Here is a 22860-nt window from a genome sequence, read left to right on the forward strand (position 1 = left end):
CAGGGGGAAAAGGGTGAGAGATGACCAAGAACCAACGGTCATTCTGTGTGCAGATGGGAGACACGTCCAGGAGGACTTCTGCCATCACTGCGGCCTCCACCCATCTGGGCTTTATGGCAGAGCGACCAGAAAGAAGCCCCTCTGTAAAAATGACGTGAAAGCCGCCTGGATTTTGCTAAAAAGCACCTAAAGGACTCTCAGACTGTGCGAAAGGAGATTCTCTGCTCTGATGAGACCAAGATTGGACTGTTGGCCTAAATTCTAAAGCTTATGTCTGGAGGAAATCAGGTGCCGCTCATCACCTGCCCAATACCACCTATACAGTGAAGCCTGGTGGTGGAGCATCATGCTGGGGGATAGGAAACTGGTCAGGGTGGGTGGAAACCAGGCATCGCTGATCAACTGCCCAATACCATTCCTACAGTGAAGACTGGTGGTGGAGCATCATGCTGAGGGAGGGGAGACGGTCAGGGTGGATGGAAACCAGGTGCCGCTTATCACCTGCCCAACACCAGCCCTACAGTTAAGCCTGGTGGTGGAGGATCATGCTGGGGGATAGGAAACCGGTCAGGGTGGGTGGAAACCAGGCATCGCTGATCAACTGCCTAATACCATTCCTACAGTGAAGACTGGTGGTGGCGGCATCATGCTGAGGGAGGGGAGACGGTCAGGGTGGATGGAAACCAGGTGCCGCTTATTACCTGTCCAACACCAGCCTGACAGTGAAGCATCATGCTGGGGGATGGGAGACTGGTCAGGGTGGATGGAAACCAGGTGCCGGTCATCATCTGCCCAATGCCATCCCTACAGTGAAGCATCATATTGGGGGATGGGAGAGCGGTCAGGGTAGGAGGAGAACAGGCAATGCTCATTGCCTGCCCAATGCCATCCCTACAGTGAAGCCTGGTGGTGGAGCATCATGCTGGGGGATGGGAGACCAGTCAGGCTGGGAGGAAACCAGGCGCTGCTTATCAGCTGCCCAATATCATCCCTACAGTGAAGCATCATGCTGGGGAAGGGGAAACCAGTCGGGGTTGTTGGAAAGCTGAATGGAGCAAAGTGCAGAGATGATCTTTATAAAAACATGATCCAAAAGTCCAAGGGACCTTAGACTGGGCAGAACAAGACACTGACCCCAAGCACACAGCCAAGACATCACAGGAGGGGCTCTGGGACAACTCTGTGAATGCCCTGGAGTGGCCCGGACAGAGTCTTGACTTGCACCCAAACGAACGGCTCTGAAGAGACCTGGAAATGGCCGTCCACAGATGGCCCCCATCCAACCTGACAGAGCTGGAGAGGATCTGCATAGAATGGAAGAAAATCCAAAATCCAGGTGTGCAAACCTTGTGGCATCAGACCCAAGAAGGCTGGAACCACTGCTGAAGGTGCTGCAACTAAGTACGGGGCGTGAATACTTAGGTCACTGCAAAAGGTTAACTTAATTTATTCTTAATTTACAAAAGATTTCTCACATTCTGTTGTCACTTTGTGGCACGGAGAAGAGAACGATGGGGAAAACTAGACCACAGCATAACAAAACGTAAAAAAGTGAAAAAGTTTGCAGATCTTCCAGACGAACTGTACCTGCCCTCGCCACTTCCTGCCGCCTTCAAAAACATCACTTCAAAAAGATCCCCCCCCCCCCCCCACTCGAGTATTTGCCCTTAGCCAGTATGCTCGCTCATCTCTAGTCCCAATCTCCTCCGGCCCCCTACTCTGCTTTCCCCCAGTCTGCTCCTCACAAGGGTCCCAATACTTATACGCTGTATAAACCAGCTGGTAACTGGTTTATACAGCGCGGGCCACGGAAAAGTAGCCCGGCAGCCAATCACAATGCAGCTTTCTTTTCTTATACCGCTGAAGTAAAAACAAAAGCTGTGCTGTGATTGGTTATTATGGTCAACAAAGACAGATTTTGTGTCTCAGACAGCTTTCTTAAGAGTGTGGTGCATGGCGCCCCCAGTATAAGATGGCTAAACCATTGCACTCAGCAAGCACTTGTACTTCTTGTATCTACCCCATTTCCTCATAGATTGTAAGCTCTTATGAGCAGGATCCTCCCCCCTATTGTTTATTAGTCTATTACTGTATGTGGTGTCAGATTTTGCGAAGTGCTGCAAAATATCTTAGCATTATATAGAGGTTATTATATGGACTACTAAATTAAAGGGCCTGTGCCAGAACGCCAAGGGCCTGCGCCAGAACGCCAAGGGCCTGCGCCAGAACGCCAAGGGCCTGCGCCAGAACGCCAAGGGCCTGCGCCAGAACGCCAAGGGCCTGCGCCAGAACGCCAAGGGCCTGCGCCAGAACGTCAAGGGCCTGCGCCAGAACGTCAAGGGCCTGCGCCAGAACGTCAAGGGCCTGCGCCAGAACGTCAAGGGCCTGCGCCAGAACGTCAAGGGCCTGCGCCAGAACGTCAAGGGCCTGCGCCAGAACGTCAAGGGCCTGCGCCAGAACGTCAAGGGCCTGCGCCAGAACGTCAAGGGCCTGCGCCAGAACGTCAAGGGCCTGCGCCAGAACGTCAAGGGCCTGCGCCAGAACTTCAAGGGCCTGCGCCAGAACTTCAAGGGCCTGCGCCAGAACTTCAAGGGCCTGCGCCAGAACTTCAAGGGCCTGCGCCAGAACTTCAAGGGCCTGCGCCAGAACTTCAAGGGCCTGCGCCAGAACTTCAAGGGCCTGCGCCAGAACTTCAAGGGCCTGCGCCAGAACTTCAAGGGCCTGCGCCAGAACTTCAAGGGCCTGCGCCAGAACTTCAAGGGCCTGCGCCAGAACTTCAAGGGCCTGCGCCAGAACTTCAAGGGCCTGCGCCAGAACTTCAAGGGCCTGCGCCAGAACTTCAAGGGCCTGCACCAGAACTTCAAGGGCCTGCACCAGAACTTCAAGTTTTTCGCTATCCACAAGACAAGGAATAACTTGCTGATCAATGGGGGTCTGAGTGTCTCAGCAGTCTCATTGAAAGTGAATGGAGTGCCGATGCGCTTGTGCAATCAGCTCTTTATTTAGTCTCCTCCCCACTGCGGGGTGGGTGGGTTGCAGTGACCCCACAGCGAGTATGACGGGGCATACGGGACCCCCATTTTTGAGATTGGCAGGGGTCTCCATAATGAGACCACCACCGATCCCCCTGTGTATAGGGCATAACTTGAAATTCTGATACAATCTCTAATTATGATAAAAGGGCTGTGAACCACTACCACTAATTTGCCTACCAGTACAGTCCAGTCTGCGTAGTCCTATGTTGCAGCCATAATCTGCTCCACACATGTGGAAAACATACAAACTCCATACAGAGGTCAGATTCAAGTTCAGGAAACTGTAAGGCAATCGCTTCCCATTGAGCTATAGCGCAGCCGCGCCGCAGGCGCCTACTTGGGTTGGCTTCCCTGATACCAGTGGAGACATCTTGTAGAGCAGTGGTGGCGAACCTATGGCACGCATGCCAGAGACGGCACGCAGAGCCCTCCCTGCTGGCTTGCGTCACCATCAGCTGCTCACCACAATAGTGAATACCAACAGGGGCTGTGACTTCCCTGCCGGCATTCACTTAGCAGCGCTGCTATCAGCGCTAATCCCAACCCACACTGACGTCAGTGTGCAGCCGGGATCCTCCTTCCCCCCTCCCCTGACGTCTCCTACTTGATTCCATGAGAGCAAGGGGAGGAGGCGTCCGGCAGCACACTGACGTCAGTGTGCAACTGCGATCAGCGCTGCTGGAGGGCGCGCCGGGCAGAGGAGGAGGGGCACTTCCATGAGGAGGAGGGGGTAAGTATATGGGTCTTGGGAGGGGGGGGGGGGGGCGCCACTGTGGGATGTCACTATTACACTGGGTGCCACTGTGGGGTGTCACTATTACTACTGGGGGCCGGTGTGGTGTGTCACTATTACAACTGGGGGCTGCTGTGGGGGGTGTCACTGTGATACTGGGGGCCGCTGTGGGTGGAGGGGGGGGTGTCACTGTGATACTGGGGGCAGCTGTGGGGAGGGTAACTGATAATAGGGGCTGCTGTGGGAGGGGTCACTATTATACTGGGGGCCGCTGTGGGATGTCACTATTTTTGTTGGGGCCGCTAGGGGGGGGTCACTATTATTGCTGGGGCCGCTGGGGGAGGGGGGGGGGGGGGGGCTTGAGGTCAGTCACTATTATTTCTGGGGTATGTAATGGGCAGGGCTGTTTCAAAATAGACAGGGTGCAGATTTTGACTGCTTTTTGGATGCAGAAATGCTGCAGAATTTTCCACAGTATTTTCCGCTGAGGACATTCTGCAGTATTTCCGCGTCCAAAAAGCAGTCAAAATCTGCACCCTGTCTATTTTGAAGCGGCCCGGTCCTTTTTAGAACGACGGGGGTAAAATCATACATTGTGATAAGCCCCGCCCCCTGACGTGTTGGCACTTTACAGTAAAAAAGTGGGTTTTGCAGTTTGGGCACTTAGTCTCGAAAAGGTTCGTCATCACTGTTGTAGAGGGTCCTGTTTCTATGAAGGATCCCCCATAATTCCAGCACACATACAGAACGTGACCCTGCGCAGCTACAGAACAGTAAGCCACCGCTGCCAAGACATCTTATCTTGGCTCAGCCTGTACCTGCGCACATGACTTATTCCTCGATGACCCAGCTATTCTTATATCAGGATCTCCACGCCACTCACCGCCCTGCCATACACAGATCACCACCTAATACTGAAAACCCCACGGCGGGCTGACTCACTATACCTACACAAACCTGAGCTGTAAGCCCATTATTACATGAGTCAGTGACACATTTCACAACAAAAGGCCAAAAAACTACAAGATTGCATAACGAGGAAATGTGTCCTATGTGAGCGACTTACACAACTTCAAGAGGAAATGCCTTCCACCTTGGGAACAGAACGTTCACGTGCCGCAGAATGGGGAGCAGATAAGGCCTCTAATTAGGACTGTTTACAAAGTTTCATCATGTCTTGATTTATAGCCATTGGAACATGACGAAAAAACCCCATAAACAATGGCTGCGATGATAGAGATGGCGTTTAAGTTTTAAGGAATGCGACCGAGTGTCAACTTTTTGGGTTCTTTCATCTTTGGATTTCAAGTTATGTTATAAATTATAAAATCTAAATAAAAAAAAAATAAATAAAAAAAAATAAAAAAAAGATATATATATATATATAGAGAGAGAGAGAGCGAGATATAAGAGATACAGACATACATGTATCAAAGTGCTGCTTCAGCAACAGTTTGGTGGTTTTCAGTCTACACCAACCCGTGCCCCTCGAGGGGGCACAGCCCCTGGCCGGACATAAAAACATATCTTCTATATATGTGTCAATGTCTGTTTGATCGAGCATCACGCACAAACTAGGCAAACTGTCATGTCAATCGGTCGTACACAGTATAATCTCCACCCGGAGAAGGTTAAAAAAAAAAAAAAATTTGTTGTCTCGGCAACTTTATTTGCATTTTTCTTGCCTTTCCTTGAGTTTTAACCCTTTCCAATCCAATTTATATCCTGGTTTTCCCAGGGGGCTTACTCTTTTTATGCCGTTATACAACAGCGCTATCTGCTGGCTAAAGCCAGTACTGCATGAGGTGACACGTTGGATAGACTGACAGCAGAGAGGCTGGCAATATACAGTAAGAGAACCCCGATGGACGTCTTCCAACATCGGAGCTGTACAGCCTTAAATCATAATGTCTTCAGACGTCAGACAGTGGATTGGAAAGGGTCAATGCAGCAGCTTCCAAATTTGCTTTCACCAATGGAGTCTACGCACTCGATTTAGTATTCCTGGTTATTTCCAACAAGTAATTCCCAGACTGAGCGCTGAACATTAGTGTTTCAGGACTTCTGTTTAGTCCCCGTCTAACCCTGGTGGAGCCGCCAATCATCGGCCCATTCTGTCCTTCCTAATTCCACCTTGGATGTCCGTGTGGATAATGATCTGTCCCCAGACAGGAGTACAGGGAGCAAATTGATGAACACAGAGCCTCATTTATCAAAACTGTAACAGGAAATCAACAGACAGTGAAAAACAGTTCTTGGTGCCCACGGCAACCAATCACAGAGCAGCTTTCATTTTACCTCAGCACTAAGAGGATTAAATACGGTTGCCCATAGCAACCAATGACCGCGCAGCTTTCATTTTACCTCAGCAGTATAATTTATAGTAACCAATCACAGAGCAGCCTTCATTTTACCTCAGCACTAAGAGGATTACATACTGTTGCCCATAGAATCCAATCACAGAGCAGCTTTTATTTTACCTCAGCAAAACAAATTAAAGCTGAGGGATGATTGGTTGCTATTGGCAACCATGATCACACTGTGAAGACCGATGCGGTGACAGAGGGAGTCCACCTGTTAACCACTGAAATTCCGTAGCGGTTTCAGCAGAGCCCTGGCTGTCACTTCTAGCCGTGGCCCTCGGTGATCATGCAAGCAAATTATAATACGGGCACAGTACACCGTGCGGATCGTTAGGGCACAGAAGCTGCGCCCGCACAATCACCATGATGTACTATGGTGTAAATTCATGAGCACCGCATGCTTCCCATGGCATAATAGTATGTCATGGGGTGGGAAGGGGTTAAAGGGAATCTAACGCCTACTTTTAGCCTTATAAGCCAAGCTTATTGGATGAAAGCAGGCGACCCCGAGTCTAGGGATGCAAGACGTATACTGTCACCGTCACCACTGGAAGCCGACACTCAATGCATTGAGGAGCGCGCCAAGTAGCCCACCCTTCTAATTTTATAATGGGCGACTACTTAGCAGCGCCGCTCAACGCACAGCGGCGGCCATCAGCGCTCACACCGGGGGGGGGGGGGGGGGGGGGGGTAAGTAAAACACTTACATCCCCGGACTTAGAGGGTCACCCTATTTTCAGCACATAAGCTCATAGGGCTCATAGTACAGCCAGGCGGGTGCTGGAAACATCTGGAGGTGATGAAAAGCTGTGGGAGCTCTTTAAAAATCCTATATTAACCCGTCCCCCCTTCCCTCCTCCTGGAAATGTAACTTTTTTTATTCTAGATTTTGAATCTGTATCACGTAAATACATTTGGCGCAGAACGCCGCTGCCTTACATCTATTTTTAACCCTCTAGTGACATGACTAATTTTAGCCTTAAGAACAGTAAACTGTTTCCCCTTTGTATCCCAGCGGTCGTAACGTTTTACATTCCTTTTTGTCGATGTAGCTGCAGGATATTTTGCATTTTGCGGAATGAGTTCTAGTTTTTATAGGAAGTGGATTTCAGTTATATATAAGGTTTTTAATAACTTTCAGTTTTAGCTGCGAGCTTTAGAAAAAAAAGCAACTTGGAATTCATTTCTACGGCGTTCAGCATGTGGGATAAATATCATGTTGTCGTAACGACCCGTAGAATTAAGAGAACGCCAAATTTATAGCTTTTATTAGGTTTTACTATTTTTGCACATTGCACTTTTTTCTTTGTGTCACCACATTCCAAGACCGGAGAGGTTTAATTGCTCCGTTGACAGACATGTGAGGGCTTATTTTTACACGACATCTTGTACCCAGTTTCCCTGAAAATAAGACCTAGCATGATTTTCCAGAATTTTTGAGGATGCAAATGATTTTTTAGGCTTTTTGAGGATGCTTGAAATATAAGCCCTACTCCAAAATTAAGCCCCACTAACAGTTAATTAAAAAAGTCAATTTAAATAGTTCTGGGAAACACGGTAGTTGTTATTGGTAACATTTAGAGGTATATACCACTTCTTGATTACCGTATATACTCGATTAGCCGACCCTAGTATAAGCCGAGACCATAAGTTTCACCACAAAAAACTGGGAAAAACTTATTGACTCGAGTATAAGCTGAGCTATAAAAAACCCTCCATACTCACCTCCCAGCCGGCGTCTGTGTCTGTGCGACAAGCTGCTTGAATTCTCCCCGCCGTCCTCTCTGCTCGGCTCTGTTAATGCTGTGTAAGTAAGCGCTGTAATTGGATCGAGCGCCAGCCAATCACAGCTGATGCTCGATCCAATCACAGCGCTTACTTACACGGCACTGACGGCGGGGGATTTGAAAGCCGAGCCGGGAGATGACAGCGGGGAGAATTCTAAAGCAGCTTGATTGGCTGTGAATGATGGAGCACCGGCTGTGATTGGCTGACGCTCGATCCAATCACAGCTCTTACTTACACAGCGCTGACAGCGGAGGATGACCGAGCCGAGCAAAGAGGATGGTGGGGGATGACAGCGGAGAGAATTCAAGCAGCCTGCCACACCACCCCCGGAGACACAGACGCCGGCTGGGAGATGAGTATGGAGGGTTTTTTTAAGCCTTCCCTGACTCGAGTATCAGCTGAGGGGGGCTTTTTCAACACAAAAAGTGTGCTGAAAAACTAGGCTTATACTCGAGTATATACGGTACTTTTTATTCCTGCTTTGGGGAAGCAAGATGAAGAGAAAATTGCCATTTTGACATTTTCTTTAATAATTTTTTTTCTAATTGAATATACTGTTTTGGATAATGTAATATTTTAGAGTATCGGTTGCTAAAGATGTGGCAGTACTAATTTAGTGGTTTTTTTGTAATACTTAAAGCATTGTGTAAGGGGCAATAAACGGTTTTGACGCTTTTTTCTGTAAGACCACTTGGATGCCGTGGACAGAAAAGACTGCAGCATTTGCAGGTTAAACAGCCATTAGATGAGCAAGTGCGCATCTCACTGATTTTTTTGGGGAAAAAAGAATGGAAGTGGCAATCAGAGCTCAAATATGTTTTTTGATAAGGGTGGCTGATAACATGAGCAAATGTCCATGTCACCCTTCCCTGAAACAGGAGCATAAACAGGAGGCCGACATTGTTCTGCTTGTCCCCTGATCCCCTTTCTGCTCTGCACACAGATTGAAGTGACAGCTGTAAATTCTGTATTCCCGACCCCATTTCAAATAACTGTAGCTTCGGTTCTATTGAGTCTACAGACATGCTTTAAGAATCATGGTTATAAAATGAGACCAAAAGCGTATCTGCAGCCACAACAGAACCAAAGCTACAGCTGTTTGAAGTAGAACAAGCTCTGCTCATCCACAACTGTTGTGTCCTTTTCCTGTTGAATGAACACGAGTTCAATGTAATCAATAGAGGAGCTAATCTGCACATAGATTAAACCTGACGCGTGTCAGACATCGAGAAGAAAAGTGTAACCAAACACAAACGCACTGGCTTAACTGCTGTAATACTCATCGACTGCCTGGATTCAGGAGTTTTTCTTTTCTCAGCGTGCTCCAGGATGTCAAATTCAGATGAAGAACCCTTAAAAAAAAACAAAAAAAAAAACTTTATTAAGGCCACTTCCCAGGTTCAGTTATTGAGAGGGTGAGGGTATCCCTTTCCTGGAAAGTGACCAATCTAATAAAGTGAATAAGGTCAGCTATATGGAATATTAATTTCTCTGCGATATCAGTCATCATCAAGCAAAGAGCTTCAATCTACATGTACGAATAAGGTGGGTGGATGATCCTACAGACAAACAGTATCACTCCTGCAGCTACAGTAGGTCTCTATACATGGTTTTACAGAGTGGACACAGGACTATGAATACATAGATAAGTGTGGCTACATGGGCACATGTACAGTAGTAATAGTAGTAGAATTGCTCCTATACCCCTTAGGGCTCATGTCCACGGGCAAAATATGATTTAAGATCCGCAGCGGATCTCCCGCATGCGGATCCGCATCCCATAGGGATGCATTGACCACCCGCGGGTAGATAAATACCCGCGGATCGTCAATAAAAGGGATTTTAAAAAAAATGGAGCATGGAAAAATCCGGACCATGCTCCATTTTCGTGCGGGTCTCCCGCGGGGACGGCTCCCGCGGGCTTCTATTGAAGCCTATGGAAGCCGTCCGGATCCGCGGGAGACCTAAAATAGGAATTTAAAGTATTTACCATCCGGCGCGGGCGGGGAAGGTCAGCTGTTCCTCATGGCCGCATCTTCCTTGCTTCGGCTCGGCGGATGTGCCCGGCGCATGCGCGCGGCACGTCGGCGACGTGCCGCCGGCGTCAGGAATTCATCCGCCGGCCGAAAATGAAGATCCGGCCGTGAGGAACAGCTGATCTTCTCCGCCCGCGCCGGATAGGTAAATGCTTTTAAATTCTTATTTTCGGCGCTCATGTCCGCGGGGCAGGAGGGACCCGCTGCAGATTCTACATGTAGAATCTGCAGCGGATCTGATTTTCCCCGTGGACATGAGGCCTTAGGGCATGTTCACACCATGTTCAGGCCTCCGACCCAAGGTTCTGTCACAAGTTCCAATCTCGATCGCCAAAAACAGCATCCAGATGAAAACCTAGATACAACCATAGGCTTCCATTTCTCAAATGGGGCCTAATGAGGTCTCCATTTGAACAGGGTTCTGTTAAATCATACAGCTACGCCAAATAGAATACTGTAGTCTACAACCTACTATACTATTCCCTTTGGCATAAATGACAAAAACAAACAGAACCCTGATCGAACGGAGACAATATTGGTCTCAGTTTCAAAAACAGTTTCAAAATTGCTATTTTCGGCAATCCAGACGGGACCTGTGACAGAAGCCAGGGATGGAAGCCTGAACACTGGGTTAGCCGATTCTTAGTAAGCAATCTCATTTACATGTAAGAATTTCCGCCCAAGGCGAATGGGATGCCGAGGCGGCCATCATTACATAGAGGAATGCCCATGTCCTTTGATTGTCCCCATGATCCCTCTTAATGTACATACGAGTCATATTTCGAGAGAAAGTTGAAAGACTTCTCTAAGGAAAATCAAGCCTGATGCTACAAGAAGTAGCCTGTAGTTCAATCTACATACACTTGCTGGGTTTTTGGGTGCGACAGTGGAGATCACATCAGCTCCCGCGTCCTTCACGTCTGACAGCTCAACATGCAAAAAGTCTTCTCCTTTTTCCTGCACTGAAATGATAGGGAAATACTTATGTAAATACACAAACACAGCATTGTGGTACATCCCGGGGTACACATGCTCACATCCGGTGGAAATGTGCAAAAATTGCTCCCTTCTGGCACGCAATTAACCCTTTCCAATCCATTTATTTTTTCTCATCCATTCTCCCCAGCTCCAAATAAATTGGAGCTGGGGAGAATGGATGAGAAAAAAAAAATACATTTTCCCTGCACCCTCCTGAACTGACAGAGTTCAGGAGGGTGCAGGTGCTCACTGCACCGTGGAGGGACCTGCTTACCTGTCCAGCATCTTCCACATTCTCCCTTCTGCCTCGGCGATCCTGTGACCGCTGGGGTCAGGTGGCACGCAGCGATCACATGATCGCCGGGCTGGGAGGCAGAAGGGAGAGTGCTGAAGACGCCGGACAGGTAAGAAGGTCCTCCCACGGTGCAGTGAGCACCTGCACACTCCTGAACTCTGTCAATTCAGGAGGGTGCAGGGAAAATGTATTTTTTCTCATCCATTCTCCATGATCAGCGGCCGGAATCTCTCTGCATTACATAGCGCTAATTGAGCGCTATGTAAAGAGTAAAGAAGGCAGAAAGCGTTAAAAACCCTTTCTGCCTTCTCCTCGGGGGTGCTGGATGAAGATCAGTGCAGGAGTGCATCTGCACCCGATGTGTCTGCCGATCGGGTGCAGATGCACTCCTGCACTGCAGTGTCAGGCCTGTCCCAACATCGGAGCTGTGGAGGGAAATGATGATGTCGGGGCAGGCCCGACATTGGATTGGAAAGGGTTAATGCTCTCTATAGTAGGGTTTGCTGCAATGATCTTCAACAGAGACGGCTTTAGTTTCTACAATTCCCGGGTCCCTTTGAACTCTGGACGACGGCTCTTTTACGTTTCTTCAAGCGACTCGCCTGGTCATCCCAAGTCATTGTAAATCCTCCTAGTTTGTAGTCTACAGGAGTGTCAGACCACATTTCCTGAGATTCATGGATCAGAAGAGCTTGTAGCCCAAAATCAAAACTGCTGGGACAATTTTCTACAGCTCTGATGCCTTTAGATAACGTGTCCGGATACCCCGGAGCTTGCACTGGCTATATAGTCTGGGGTTCACGTTAAGGTGCAGTTTTGCTACCACCTTCCTTCCCTCCCATCCAATCCCTCCCCCCTCTCTCCACCCCCCCTAGTTTTCCCCTCTCCCGCTGTCCTATCATAGTAAATGTGTTGCCCACTTTTCCATGGTTGAAGGGCCCGATCTTACAATGTATCCTTTATGACTTGTATCAGGGTGCTTCCTAGTGCAAATCAAAAATGTTACATTTGCATGTTATGCTTTGTTGTCGGTTCTTAATAAAAAAGTAATTAACCCCATGAATACACAAACACAAAAAGTCGAAAGAAAATCTAGATAAATCACAGTACTATCTTATAAAGAGTGTTCTGTATCTTCCGCATTACTAGTACAAGTGAAGAATCCCATCGGCTGCATCCTAGAATTCTATAGGCGACACTTGGGCATATCACCCACCCGTGTCTGTACCCTGGGCAAGGCAAGGTACATGCCAGATTATCACAAGGCCTGCATTAAAGGCATGTCGCTGCAGTACTTGCACGGTCGGCTATACCTGAATATACACCTGTAAGAGCAGGTAAACGAGGGGGCACTCACCTGCGTTCATCTTCCCAGTGAATGGGGTGTGAGGATGTGCTGAAGACTGTAAGTCCCGGGTGTCTTTTATCAGGGCTTCTGCTTTCTGGCGTAGATTGTGGGCGACGTTCTGCGACTCTTCCAGCAGTTCACCTGAGAGCAGAGGACATCAGAATGAGGGAGAGCGCTGACAGAGAAGGGTTATAAGCAGTCACGGAGGAGAAAGGAAAGAGAAACTAGGGGAGAGGGGAGAAAGGAAACCAGCGTGCAGAGGCAAAGAATGCCCATAGACCTGAGAGGCGAGCCGGCGGTCAAACACTCCTTATCTCCTCCCGACTCCCTCAGCTCTCAATGGGGAGGAGGGAATAAACCACCGGCAGACCCCGACATCAGGGAAAGTGCATACAAGTTAGATGGCCGGCCAACGCTCGTCTACGGTGTACGGCCACCTCTACAAATGTGTTAGCACCTTGGGTTATAGATGGGGATCCCCAACCATGATATCCCTATCTTGTTGAATGTAACCTCCCATTAACTCTTTCCAATCCACTATCTGATGTCTGAAGACATTATGATTTAAGGCTGTACAGCTCCGATGTTGAAAGATGCCAGTCAGGGTTCTCTTACTGTATATTACCAGCCTCTCTACTGTCGGAGTCTATCCAACGTGTCACCTCATGCAGTACTGGCTTTGGCCAGCAGATAGCGCTGTTGTATAAATGGCAGAAAAAGAGTAAGCCCCCTAGGAAAACCAGGATACAAATTGGATTGGAAAGGGTTAATATGTCCTCCGTTAACGGATTCTTCACCAATTTGTACATAGAGGATTTCGTTAGTCACTTCCTTCTTTGTACGTATTCCAAAATGTCCCTTCGCCAGCGTCTACACTGAGGACTGTCTCGGTTGCCCGTAGCAACCAATCACAGCTCAGTTTTCATTCCTCGTAGTGCGGTGGTAAAATGAAATCTGCTCTGTGATTGGTTGCTATGGGCAATCATTGCAGCCGATCTCATAAATTTTCCCCCAAGGTTTAGTGAAGTTGACTCTTTGAACCTGGTAAAATAACCGTACATATATACTGTAGGTGTAAAGATAGGAATTACATTCAGCTGCTTTTTAAAAGGTCTTTTCTGGGACTTTTCCAATGGACGATCTATCCTCAGTATGGGTCACCCATGGTTGAGCATTGGGGGTCCACCACTCAGGCCCCCCAGCACCGCTATCAGTACAGACAGTGCCGGAAGCAGATAGTTTGGTTCTGCAGGCGGAGCGGCCATTGAATTCATCAGGAGGCGTGTCTGTGGTACCAAACCGGGCCGCTGCAATGCTGACTGTGCCATCTGCTCCCGGCATTGTCCAATGTTGCCGAGAATCAGTTGACCAGCAGGGATCCAGGGTGGCCGAGCCCAGTCGTTCAATAGTAAAACTCCAAAGAAAACCCCTTTAATCACCAGGTGATCCGCTTCGGGAAAGCTGGGTAACAAGAGCGATGGTAGGAAAATATGGGAAACCGATGCCCACATATGCCAAGACTGGCGTTTTTTATGCCAGTCTTAGAACAAAGGATAATAGGAGGAATTTGTACAAATGAATAGATATGCCACTTAATAAATTTGGTGCATTTAGTAATGAAATCTGCAGTCATTTCCTTAATTTAAATGTTAATGAAATTAGCCTAAAGCTTGGAGAGCCCGCCCACTCCCCAAAGAGCCCGCCCACTCCCCAAAGAGCCCGCCCACTCTTCTCAATTGACAAGAAAATTAGCAAATATGGCGTGCACTGCGATTTCTGACTTTTATGGTACAAAACTGGCATGAATATTTTGTTTGCTTAACCCTTTCCAATCCACTGTCTGACGTCTGAAGACATTCTGATTGAAGGCTGTACGGCTCCAACGTCGGAAGACGTCGGACAGGGTATTCTTACTGTAGATTACTGGCCGCTCTGTTGCTGGGGGCTCTCCAGCATGTCCCATACCGCAGTACCGGCTCTAGCCAGCAGATGGCACCATTGTATAATGGCAGAAAGAGAAAGCCCTGTAGGAAAGCCTGAATCCAAAATTGGATTGCAAAGGGTTAAAGGGGTTGTCCCGCGGCAGCAAGTGGGTCTATACACTTCTGTATGGCCATATTAATGCACTTTGTAATGTACATCGTGCATTAAATATGAGCCATACAGAAGTTATCAAAAGTTTTGTTTTTTTTTTAACTTTGCTTTATTTATCACATGAAATATACGATACAGAAAAGAAAGGTGTATGGTATTAGCATTCAGTCATGTAGCATGTATACACTTATTCTGCATTTACATTCCAAGACATGTGAATATACATACTTTAAAATACTGCTTAATATTGTAGACTGGAGTTTATTACCTTGAACTGTATCTGCTGGTTTTAATAACATATTTATTATTTTTTATAACTAAGTAAATTCACTGTATTATTTGTATCCAGTGTTGAATTAAACAATAAACATAAACCTATTGAACCGAAGCAACCTGCGCTGGTCGTGTTATTTCCAGTGAAACTTTGTTTATTCTGTGGGTAACGTAGAGTAGGCCTCCAGCCAAGAGTCCCAGATCTTATGGTGCTTGTTTGGGCAACCTCTGTTTTTATATATGACTTTCTCATAAGGTATTATCGAGTTTACGAGCTGAATCCATTGTGCAATCGAGGGTGGGTCTGAGGCCATCCAATGCATGGCTATCTCTTTACGTGCTAGGAAGAGTACTTCTTTAAGAAATATACAGGTGTATATTGGCCACTGCTCCTCCTCCAGAATTCCAAATAGGGTTATTTTGGGGTCTAAATTTATATTGTAGGGGGATTCTAATAGTTGGTTTATAAGGGTTATTACGTTGGACCAATAGGTCTTGACAAGTGGGCAGTTCCAGATTAGGTGCCAGAAGTCCGCATTCGGTTGGTTACACCTGTGGCAGGTGTTTGAATGGGTGTTCCCTATTTTAAATAGGCGGCTAGGAGTTAGGTAAGATTGATGAATAATATATAGTTGGATTAATTTGTTATTTATGGCCGGAGATACTGATAAATGGGATTCTTCTATTTCTTCCCATTCTTCGGGTGTTAAGGATGGAATGTACTTTTTCCATTTGTCGAAGACGGGGAGTGGGTTGGAGTTTAGTTTCGCTGATAGTAAATGTGTATAAAGGGATGAGATCAGACCTTTAGGGCCTTGCGATTTTAATATACCTATCGTAGGGAACTTTGAAATTTGGGTGGAGGTCGGAGAGAATTGGGTGCTCAATGCATGCCTTAGCTGAAAGTACCTGAATAGTTGCAGGTGCGGAGTTTGGAGCTGCTCACATAGCTGGGTGAGAGTAGGAAATATTCCATCTTTATATATGTCTCCTAGCGTGGTGATTCCAAGGTTGGTCCAGTAGTGAGTGTCTGGAATGGTGAGTAGGGCTGATGGGCCGGGGTTGTCCCAGAGGGGGAGGTCTGACACCACATCTTGGAACCTTTGGAGCATTTTGGCTTCTCTCCAGACGCTGAGCGCCAGCTTGTGTAATGGTAGGATTTCAGCTGCATTTGTACATTCTGGAAATTCTAAATAGATTAGTAAATTGTTGCCCTTTACTTGTTTCGCCATATAGCGATCTGCAGTGGGCATTTCTTGGGGTCGGAACCATGGTTGGATGTTCCGCAGCTGTCCTGCCAGGTAATATAATCGGAGGTCTGGGAGGGCCATCCCAGCACGATCCTTCGGCCTTTGCAGTGTTGTAAGACTCAGTTTAGATCGAGTGGAGTTCCATACAAATGATGTGATTAGAGAGTTAAATGATTGAAAGAACCGTTTGGGGACCTGTATTGGCATATGTTGTAAAATGTAAAGACATTTAGGCTGGATGGCCATTTTGACCAGGTTTATACGGCCCGCTACTGATAGCGGCAATTTAGCCCATTTCTTAAATTTATGTCTTAGAGTTTCTTGTAGGGGGATTATGTTGTCATCTATGGCGTTGTGATAGTCGCGTGACATAATTATCCCCAGGTATTTAAACCTAGAGACTATTGCCAGGTCATATCTGGTAACGTGGGGGTCGATTTTAGGGTTAATGTTCGTGTACATAATTGTGGATTTGGTCCAATTTATATAAAGTCCGGAGAATTGGGAGAATTTATCAATGTGGGTCATGGCGTGAGAGAAGGCGGCGTCAGGGTTTGATAGGAAGAGGATGGTGTCATCCGCGTAGAGGCTCACTTTACTCTCTATTCCCCCCCATTTAATGCCCGTTACGTTGGTAGAAGATCGTAGGCGGATTGCCAAGGCTTCTATGGCTATGGCAAATAGAGCTGGGGATAAGGGACATCCTTGGCGGGTGCCTTTTGTAAGCGAGAATTCTGCCGAGGGAATGCCATTCACTATCACGTTAGCCTTCGGGGATTTATATATAATGTTAATCCATTGTCTAAATTTGGGGCCGAACCCGAAACGGGTTAGGCAGGCTTCTAGGAAATTCCACTCCAGAGAATCAAATGCTTTTTTCATGTCCAATGACACAAGGGCCCAGGGCATGTTGTATTGTCTGCCTAGCTGGATGGCCGTTTGTACTTTGCGGATATTAATCGTAGTGGATTTGCCTGGCATGAAACCTGTTTGATCAGGGTGTATGATTGATAGAATTACTTGGTTCAACCTAGTGGCCAGAATTTTGGTTAGGATTTTATAGTCCACATTTACTAGTGAGATGGGGCGGTAGGAGTTACAGTCCGTCGGGTCTTTGTCAGGTTTTAGAAGGACTATGATAGACGCTTCATATAAGGAAGGAGGGAGGGATTTTTCCAATTGGGCTTGGTGTAGAGTCTCGTGTAGGAGTGGAATTAGTTGGTCGCTATATTTCCGGTAAATTTCTATTGGGAGGCCATCAGGTCCGGGGGACTTATTGGATGCCATGTCTTTAATAGTCAATTGAATTTCTTCAGCTGTTATTGGGGCTTCTAGCTGTTCTATTTGTTCATCAGATAGTGTTGGGAATGTTAGATCCTGTAAATAGTTAAGGATGTCAGGGAGGGATTTGTCCGAGGATGATCTATAGAGGTCTGCATAATAATCTTTGAAACAAGCTGTTATAGATTGTGCATCTGTGAGTTCTGTGCCCTGTGTATTTTTGATTTTCAGGATCGTGTTGGCTTGGTTTTCCCGTCTAATTAGGTTCGCTAATAGATGGCTTGATTGGTTACCTAATTCAAAAAAGTGCTGTTTCGTAAAGAATAATTTGCGTTTGGTTTTTTCGTATATTTGGAGTTTATAGAGACGGGCTAGGCCAAGCCAGTTTACTCTATTGGAGTCAGTAGGGTTGGATATGTAGATTTTTTCAGCTTCTGATGTTTGAATCTCGAGTTCTTGATCGATTTGGGATGTTGTTTTTTTGATGTAGGAGATGGCTGATTTAAGGCATCCTCTAAGGTACGCCTTAAAGGTGTCCCATTTCAGGGCGTAATGAGTGTTGTTCTCGTGGGCTTCCATAAACATTGATATGTGTATTGGGGTTAGATCGTTATTTTTTAGGAGTTTGAGCCAAAATGGATGAATTTTCCAAGTGGGGGTAATTTTAAGACTAGGAAATTTAAGTGTTAATAATATTGGGCTGTGGTCGGATATACCTCGCGGGCAGTGTGTTATATCCATTATGTGGAGTGCCAATGTCGAGGAGGAAAGTATATAATCTATTCTTGACAGCGTGTTATGGCCTGTAGAGTGGCATGTGTATTCAAGAGTGTCAGGGTGTTTTGAGCGCCAAAGGTCTACCCATCCCACGCTTTCAAAGAGCTGTTGCATTGGGGAGTCAACTGTGGTGTGGGGTCCAGAGGGCAGGTGAAACCTATCTTTATTTGGGTTCATTACCCTGTTAAAGTCGCCCATGCAAATGACGTATGCCGAGGGGAACTGGTGAGCGAATGCTATCGCTGCCTGTATGAGGTGGAGGTTGTTATGAGGTGGGTTGTAAATGCATATGATGACGTAGGGTCTGGAATCAATCTCGGCGTATACGAATATAAATCTACCGTCAGGGTCTCTTTTGGTGTTTATGGGGTTCCATCTTAGTGATCTGTGTATAAGGAGAGAGACCCCTCTGGAGAGAGAGGTGTGAAAAGAGTGGCATGCCCATTGCACCCATGGTTTTTTAATAGAGAGTCAGCTCTATCTATGGTGAGGTGAGTCTCCTGCAGGCCTACGATGTGAGGGTTGTATCGCTTAATATAGGAAAAGACTGCTTTGCGTTTGTTAGCGGTGCCCAGGCCTCTCACGTTCCAGCTAAGGCAGGACAAAGACATTAGAAAATATCATGACATGTGACTTGACCGGGTGTTTCAAATAATATGAGCATGTTTTTTGTATTGGGGAAAGAAAATTATACCAGCGCAGGTTTACTTGTAACACAACTAATATACTTTGATAACAATTTAAACAGTTAACAATTGCCATTCCCCTTAACCCAAATATTTCGCGGATGGCTAGGAAAAATAAGAAGGTAAGCTACAATCTAGTAGAGAGTAGCTGTGGTTGTGAGTGGGGGATATTCCACTGGCCTATAGAGGATTAATTCCGAACTTCAAGTCATTGGCTATTGCCGCTATGGCGGTTGCCAGGTCGCCGGCCCGTGCCTCGGAGACAGCCTGAAACTAGAGGAGAAACGTGGCTCCTCGGTTTGTTCTTTTGTGGTATCGCCCATAAGCCAGTGGATCATGGGTCTGAGAGCACTTTAGAAATAGAATTTACATTATCCTTAGTTATTGCATGGGTGTTACTCAGCCTCGGAAGACACGGGATGCATCTGGAGCCACTCCATGGCCTCTGCTGGGGACTGCAGAAAGATCGCTTTATCGTTTGCCACAATCCGTAGGCGGGCTGGGTATGCCATGGAATATGGAATGCCTCGATCTCTGAGCTTCTTCTTGATATCCATAAAAGAGGCTCTCTGTTTCTGCAAGTCCGCTGAGAAATCAGGGAAAATAGAGATCGCCGAGTTGTTATATTTGAGGGGGCCTTTCATCCTGGCCTGGCGCAGTATTGCGTCCCGGTCCCTACAGTTCAGGATTCTTGCCAGAAATGGACGCGGCGGGGCGCCCGGAGCTGGTGGTTTAGTCGGGACTCGATGGGCTCTTTCTACCGTAAAAGAGACCGAGAAAGCATCCTCGCCCAACGTGGTTTTAAGCCAGTTCTCTGCAAAGGATTCTGGTTGAGAGCCCTCGACTCTCTCTGGGAGACCTATTATGCGTACATTGTTACGCCGTAGCCGGTTCTCAAGATCGTCTGTTTTTGATTGACAAAATTCTGCCTGTCTCGCGACTTTTTGGATTGCTTTTGGGAGCGGGTGTAGGGTGTCTTCTACCTTAGAGATTCGATCTTCCATTTCATGCATCCTGCCCCGTATGTTTTGTAAATCTTGTCGTAATAAGGTGACGTCTGATTTAACTTCATCTATTTTCCCAGTGAGGGAGGATTTACACATATTTATGGCTTCTAGTAGCTGACGCAATGTAGGTTCTGAGTTTTGTTCTGAGTCGGTTTCACTATCTCTGGCCTGTGTGGTCCGGGACGAACGTGGTGTGTGTTCAGTTCCCTCAGTGCGAGAGAATTCTTTAAGTCTCTCTGCGGCGTTGCCACCTTTGGCGCAGGTACTCATGGTGAATAGTTATGTAATCTGTGCAGTCAGTGAGACACTCGCCAGCACCACGGTGTTGTCTTGTTTAATTAAATAGGATTGGTCGTGTTTTCTCCCTTATGGGTCTTGGGGGTTATTCTGCAGTGTAGAGTAAAGTCCCAGGTAATCGTTTAGAATCAGTGGCGTTGGGCTTATTTAGCCGTAGTATATCTGATAAGTAAGAGGTACAGCAATGTTGCGCTGTATATGCAGCTTTAAATGCAGATTATTTATGAAGCCAGTGTCGCTAGTCCCCGGTCCCAGTCCGGTTGGTCAAGGCCGGGAGGTTACTCTGGTTGTGTTTAACAGTTATTTGAGATGTCTCAAGTTGTGTTGTCATCTATTGGCGAGCCTGTATTGGACCCCTGCACCTTCAGTCGTGTTCACAAAATGGCTGTCAGTATCAATAGGGGGGGGGGGGGGTTCCACCCCGGTGACTACAAGTGGTCTGGCAAGGCCTCCCAAGCTGTCCCCTCTTCCCCCCGTTGTCTGCTTACTTTTGGCGGCTCCTCCTGGAGCTAGGGATCCGTCCTGACCCTCCTCGTTCCGCGGGGGGGGGGGGGGGGGGGGGGGGGGGGTTCCCAGGAGGTGCTCCGACTGGGTTGCAGGGCCACGGGTCTCGTTACTTGAGAGTCCAACCGACCGGATATTCTATGTCGCTTTCTGGCTGATCCGGCCTGTCGGGCCGGCGTTCAGGTGGAAAGTGGCGCGTTGCCCCAACACAAGCAGAGGCTGGGAGCGGCGCTCCTCGTATGGTGTAGCTGGGGCCGTTAGCGAAGGGGTGGTGGCGTACGGTTCGGTCCTCCTCAGCGGCGCGGGTCTTATCGCAGGGAGCGGGGTGTCCTCCGGTTGGCTGTAGGGAGGGGTAAGTATTGAAAGTCCTACGGGACCTGTCAGGTACCGGTCACAGGCCAGCCCCGGCTGGAGGTAGAATCAACTCCCTGCGCCGGGTGTGCCCCAGGCGCAGGTCTTCAAGCAGGCGGCAAGAGTGTCCCCCGGTCACCGGCAACGAGAGATAGGAGGTGGAGGTCTGGCGGTGCTCGTCCGGCTCCGGCCGCAGGCAGCAGCGGCAGCGCAGGGGGTGCCGGTGCGGGGCCGCTCCGGCGCTCCCACGATCTCCGCAAAACGCTCCGGAGTCCGGGTGGGAGCGGGAGGCAGCGCGCCGCGTCGGGTATGTCCGGAGCCGGCGGTGAAGGGGTGTTGGAGCGTGGATCCTCTCAGCGGCTCCTCGGCACGACTCCTCAACCGGGGAGCGGGGCGTCTTCTGGTTGCCGGCGGCGACAGGGAGAAGCAGGCTCCCCTCGGGTGCCAACTACAGGCTTCCGAGCAGCCCCCCCAGGTGCAGGCCCTCAAGCGGGCGACAGGAGTGTCCCCCGGTCACCGGCAGCGAGAGGTAGGTGGTTGAGGTCTGGCGGGACTCGTCCGGCGCCGACCGCAGGCAGTAGCGACGGCGTAGGGGGCTCCGGTGCGGGGCCGTCCCGGCGCTCCCACGTCCTCTGTCAGACGCTCCGGAGTTCGGGTGGAAGGTGGAACACTCACCCCGTGTCGGCGGGAGCGGGAGGCAACGTGCCGCGTCGGGTATGTCCGGGGTCGGCGGTGAAGGGGTGTTGGAGCGTGCACCCTCTCAGCGGCTCCTCGGCACACTCTTCAACCGGGGAGCGGGGCGTCCTCCGGTCGTCAGCGGCGACAGGGAGATGCAGGCTCTCTTAGGGTGCCAGCCACAGGTTTCTGAGCAATGGCGGCAGTGGGGGGTTGTTGGTGCACAGGTCGTTCCAGCTCAGCGCTGGTCCGGCGCAGGGGGGGGCTCAGGAGAAAGTTGGGCTCCTCAGCCCGAGCCGGCCACCTCAGCAGGTTCAGGGTGACAAATAGGACTTGTTCGGTGGGTCAGTTAAGGGTGTGCGGCCAGGATAATCTCAGGATATTAGGATCCCCTGGGGAGCTACACTCACGTGCGACCGTCCATCTTGGCCGCTGGCCACGCCCCCCTCAAGTTATCAAAAGTTTTATACTTACCTGCTCCGTTGCTAGCGTCCTCGTCTCCATGGTGCCGACTAATTTTCGGCCTCCGATGGCCAAATTAGCCGCGCTTGCGCAGTCCGGGTCTTCTGCTGTCTTCAATGGGGCCACTCGTGCAGAATGCCGGCTCCGTGTAGCTCCGCCCCGTCACGTGCCGATTCCAGCCAATCAGGAGGCTGGAATCGGCAATGGACCGCACAGAAGAGCTGCGGTCCACGGAGGGAGCAGACCCCGGCGGCCATCTTCAGCAGGTGAGTATGAAGACGCCGGACCGCCGGGATTCAGGTAAGCACTCTCCGGTTTGTTTTTTTAACCCCTGCATCGGGGTTGTCTCGCGCCGAACGGGGGGGGGGGGGGGGGGGTTAAAAAAAAAAAAAAAAAAAAAAACCCGTTTCGGCGCGGGACAACCCCTTTAAGGCTGCCTGTCCATGGGTGTTTTAGCGATTCTCTGCTCACGGGAGGCAAATCGCAGCATGCTGCGAATTGCAGCGATTCTCTGCGGTCAGCCTGTCAGATAAGCTGACTGCGGAGATTCATCTGCAGGCTCCGGCTCCCGGCGGCGGCTCCCGTAATGCCCCTGGACAGGCGGCCTAACTAGACAGATTTGCAAAT

General features: G+C 48.8%; 1 protein-coding gene across 1 annotated transcript in view; it reads right to left on the reverse strand.

Annotated features, from left to right (window-relative positions):
* The window catches only part of TNIP1 (TNFAIP3 interacting protein 1), a 76317-nt gene that overhangs the window by 31794 nt on the left and 21663 nt on the right, over positions 1–22860 (reverse strand). The window contains exons 3-5 of the mRNA XM_066590411.1: positions 12586–12717; positions 10817–10917; positions 9179–9271 (exon numbers count right to left, since the gene is read on the reverse strand). Of these exons, the coding sequence (XP_066446508.1) occupies positions 9179–9271; positions 10817–10917; positions 12586–12717 (326 nt within the window). The remainder of the gene's footprint in view (positions 1–9178; positions 9272–10816; positions 10918–12585; positions 12718–22860) is intronic.

The sequence above is a fragment of the Eleutherodactylus coqui genome, chromosome 2, assembly GCF_035609145.1.
Source record: "Eleutherodactylus coqui strain aEleCoq1 chromosome 2, aEleCoq1.hap1, whole genome shotgun sequence".
Taxonomy (NCBI): Eukaryota; Metazoa; Chordata; class Amphibia; order Anura; family Eleutherodactylidae; genus Eleutherodactylus; species Eleutherodactylus coqui.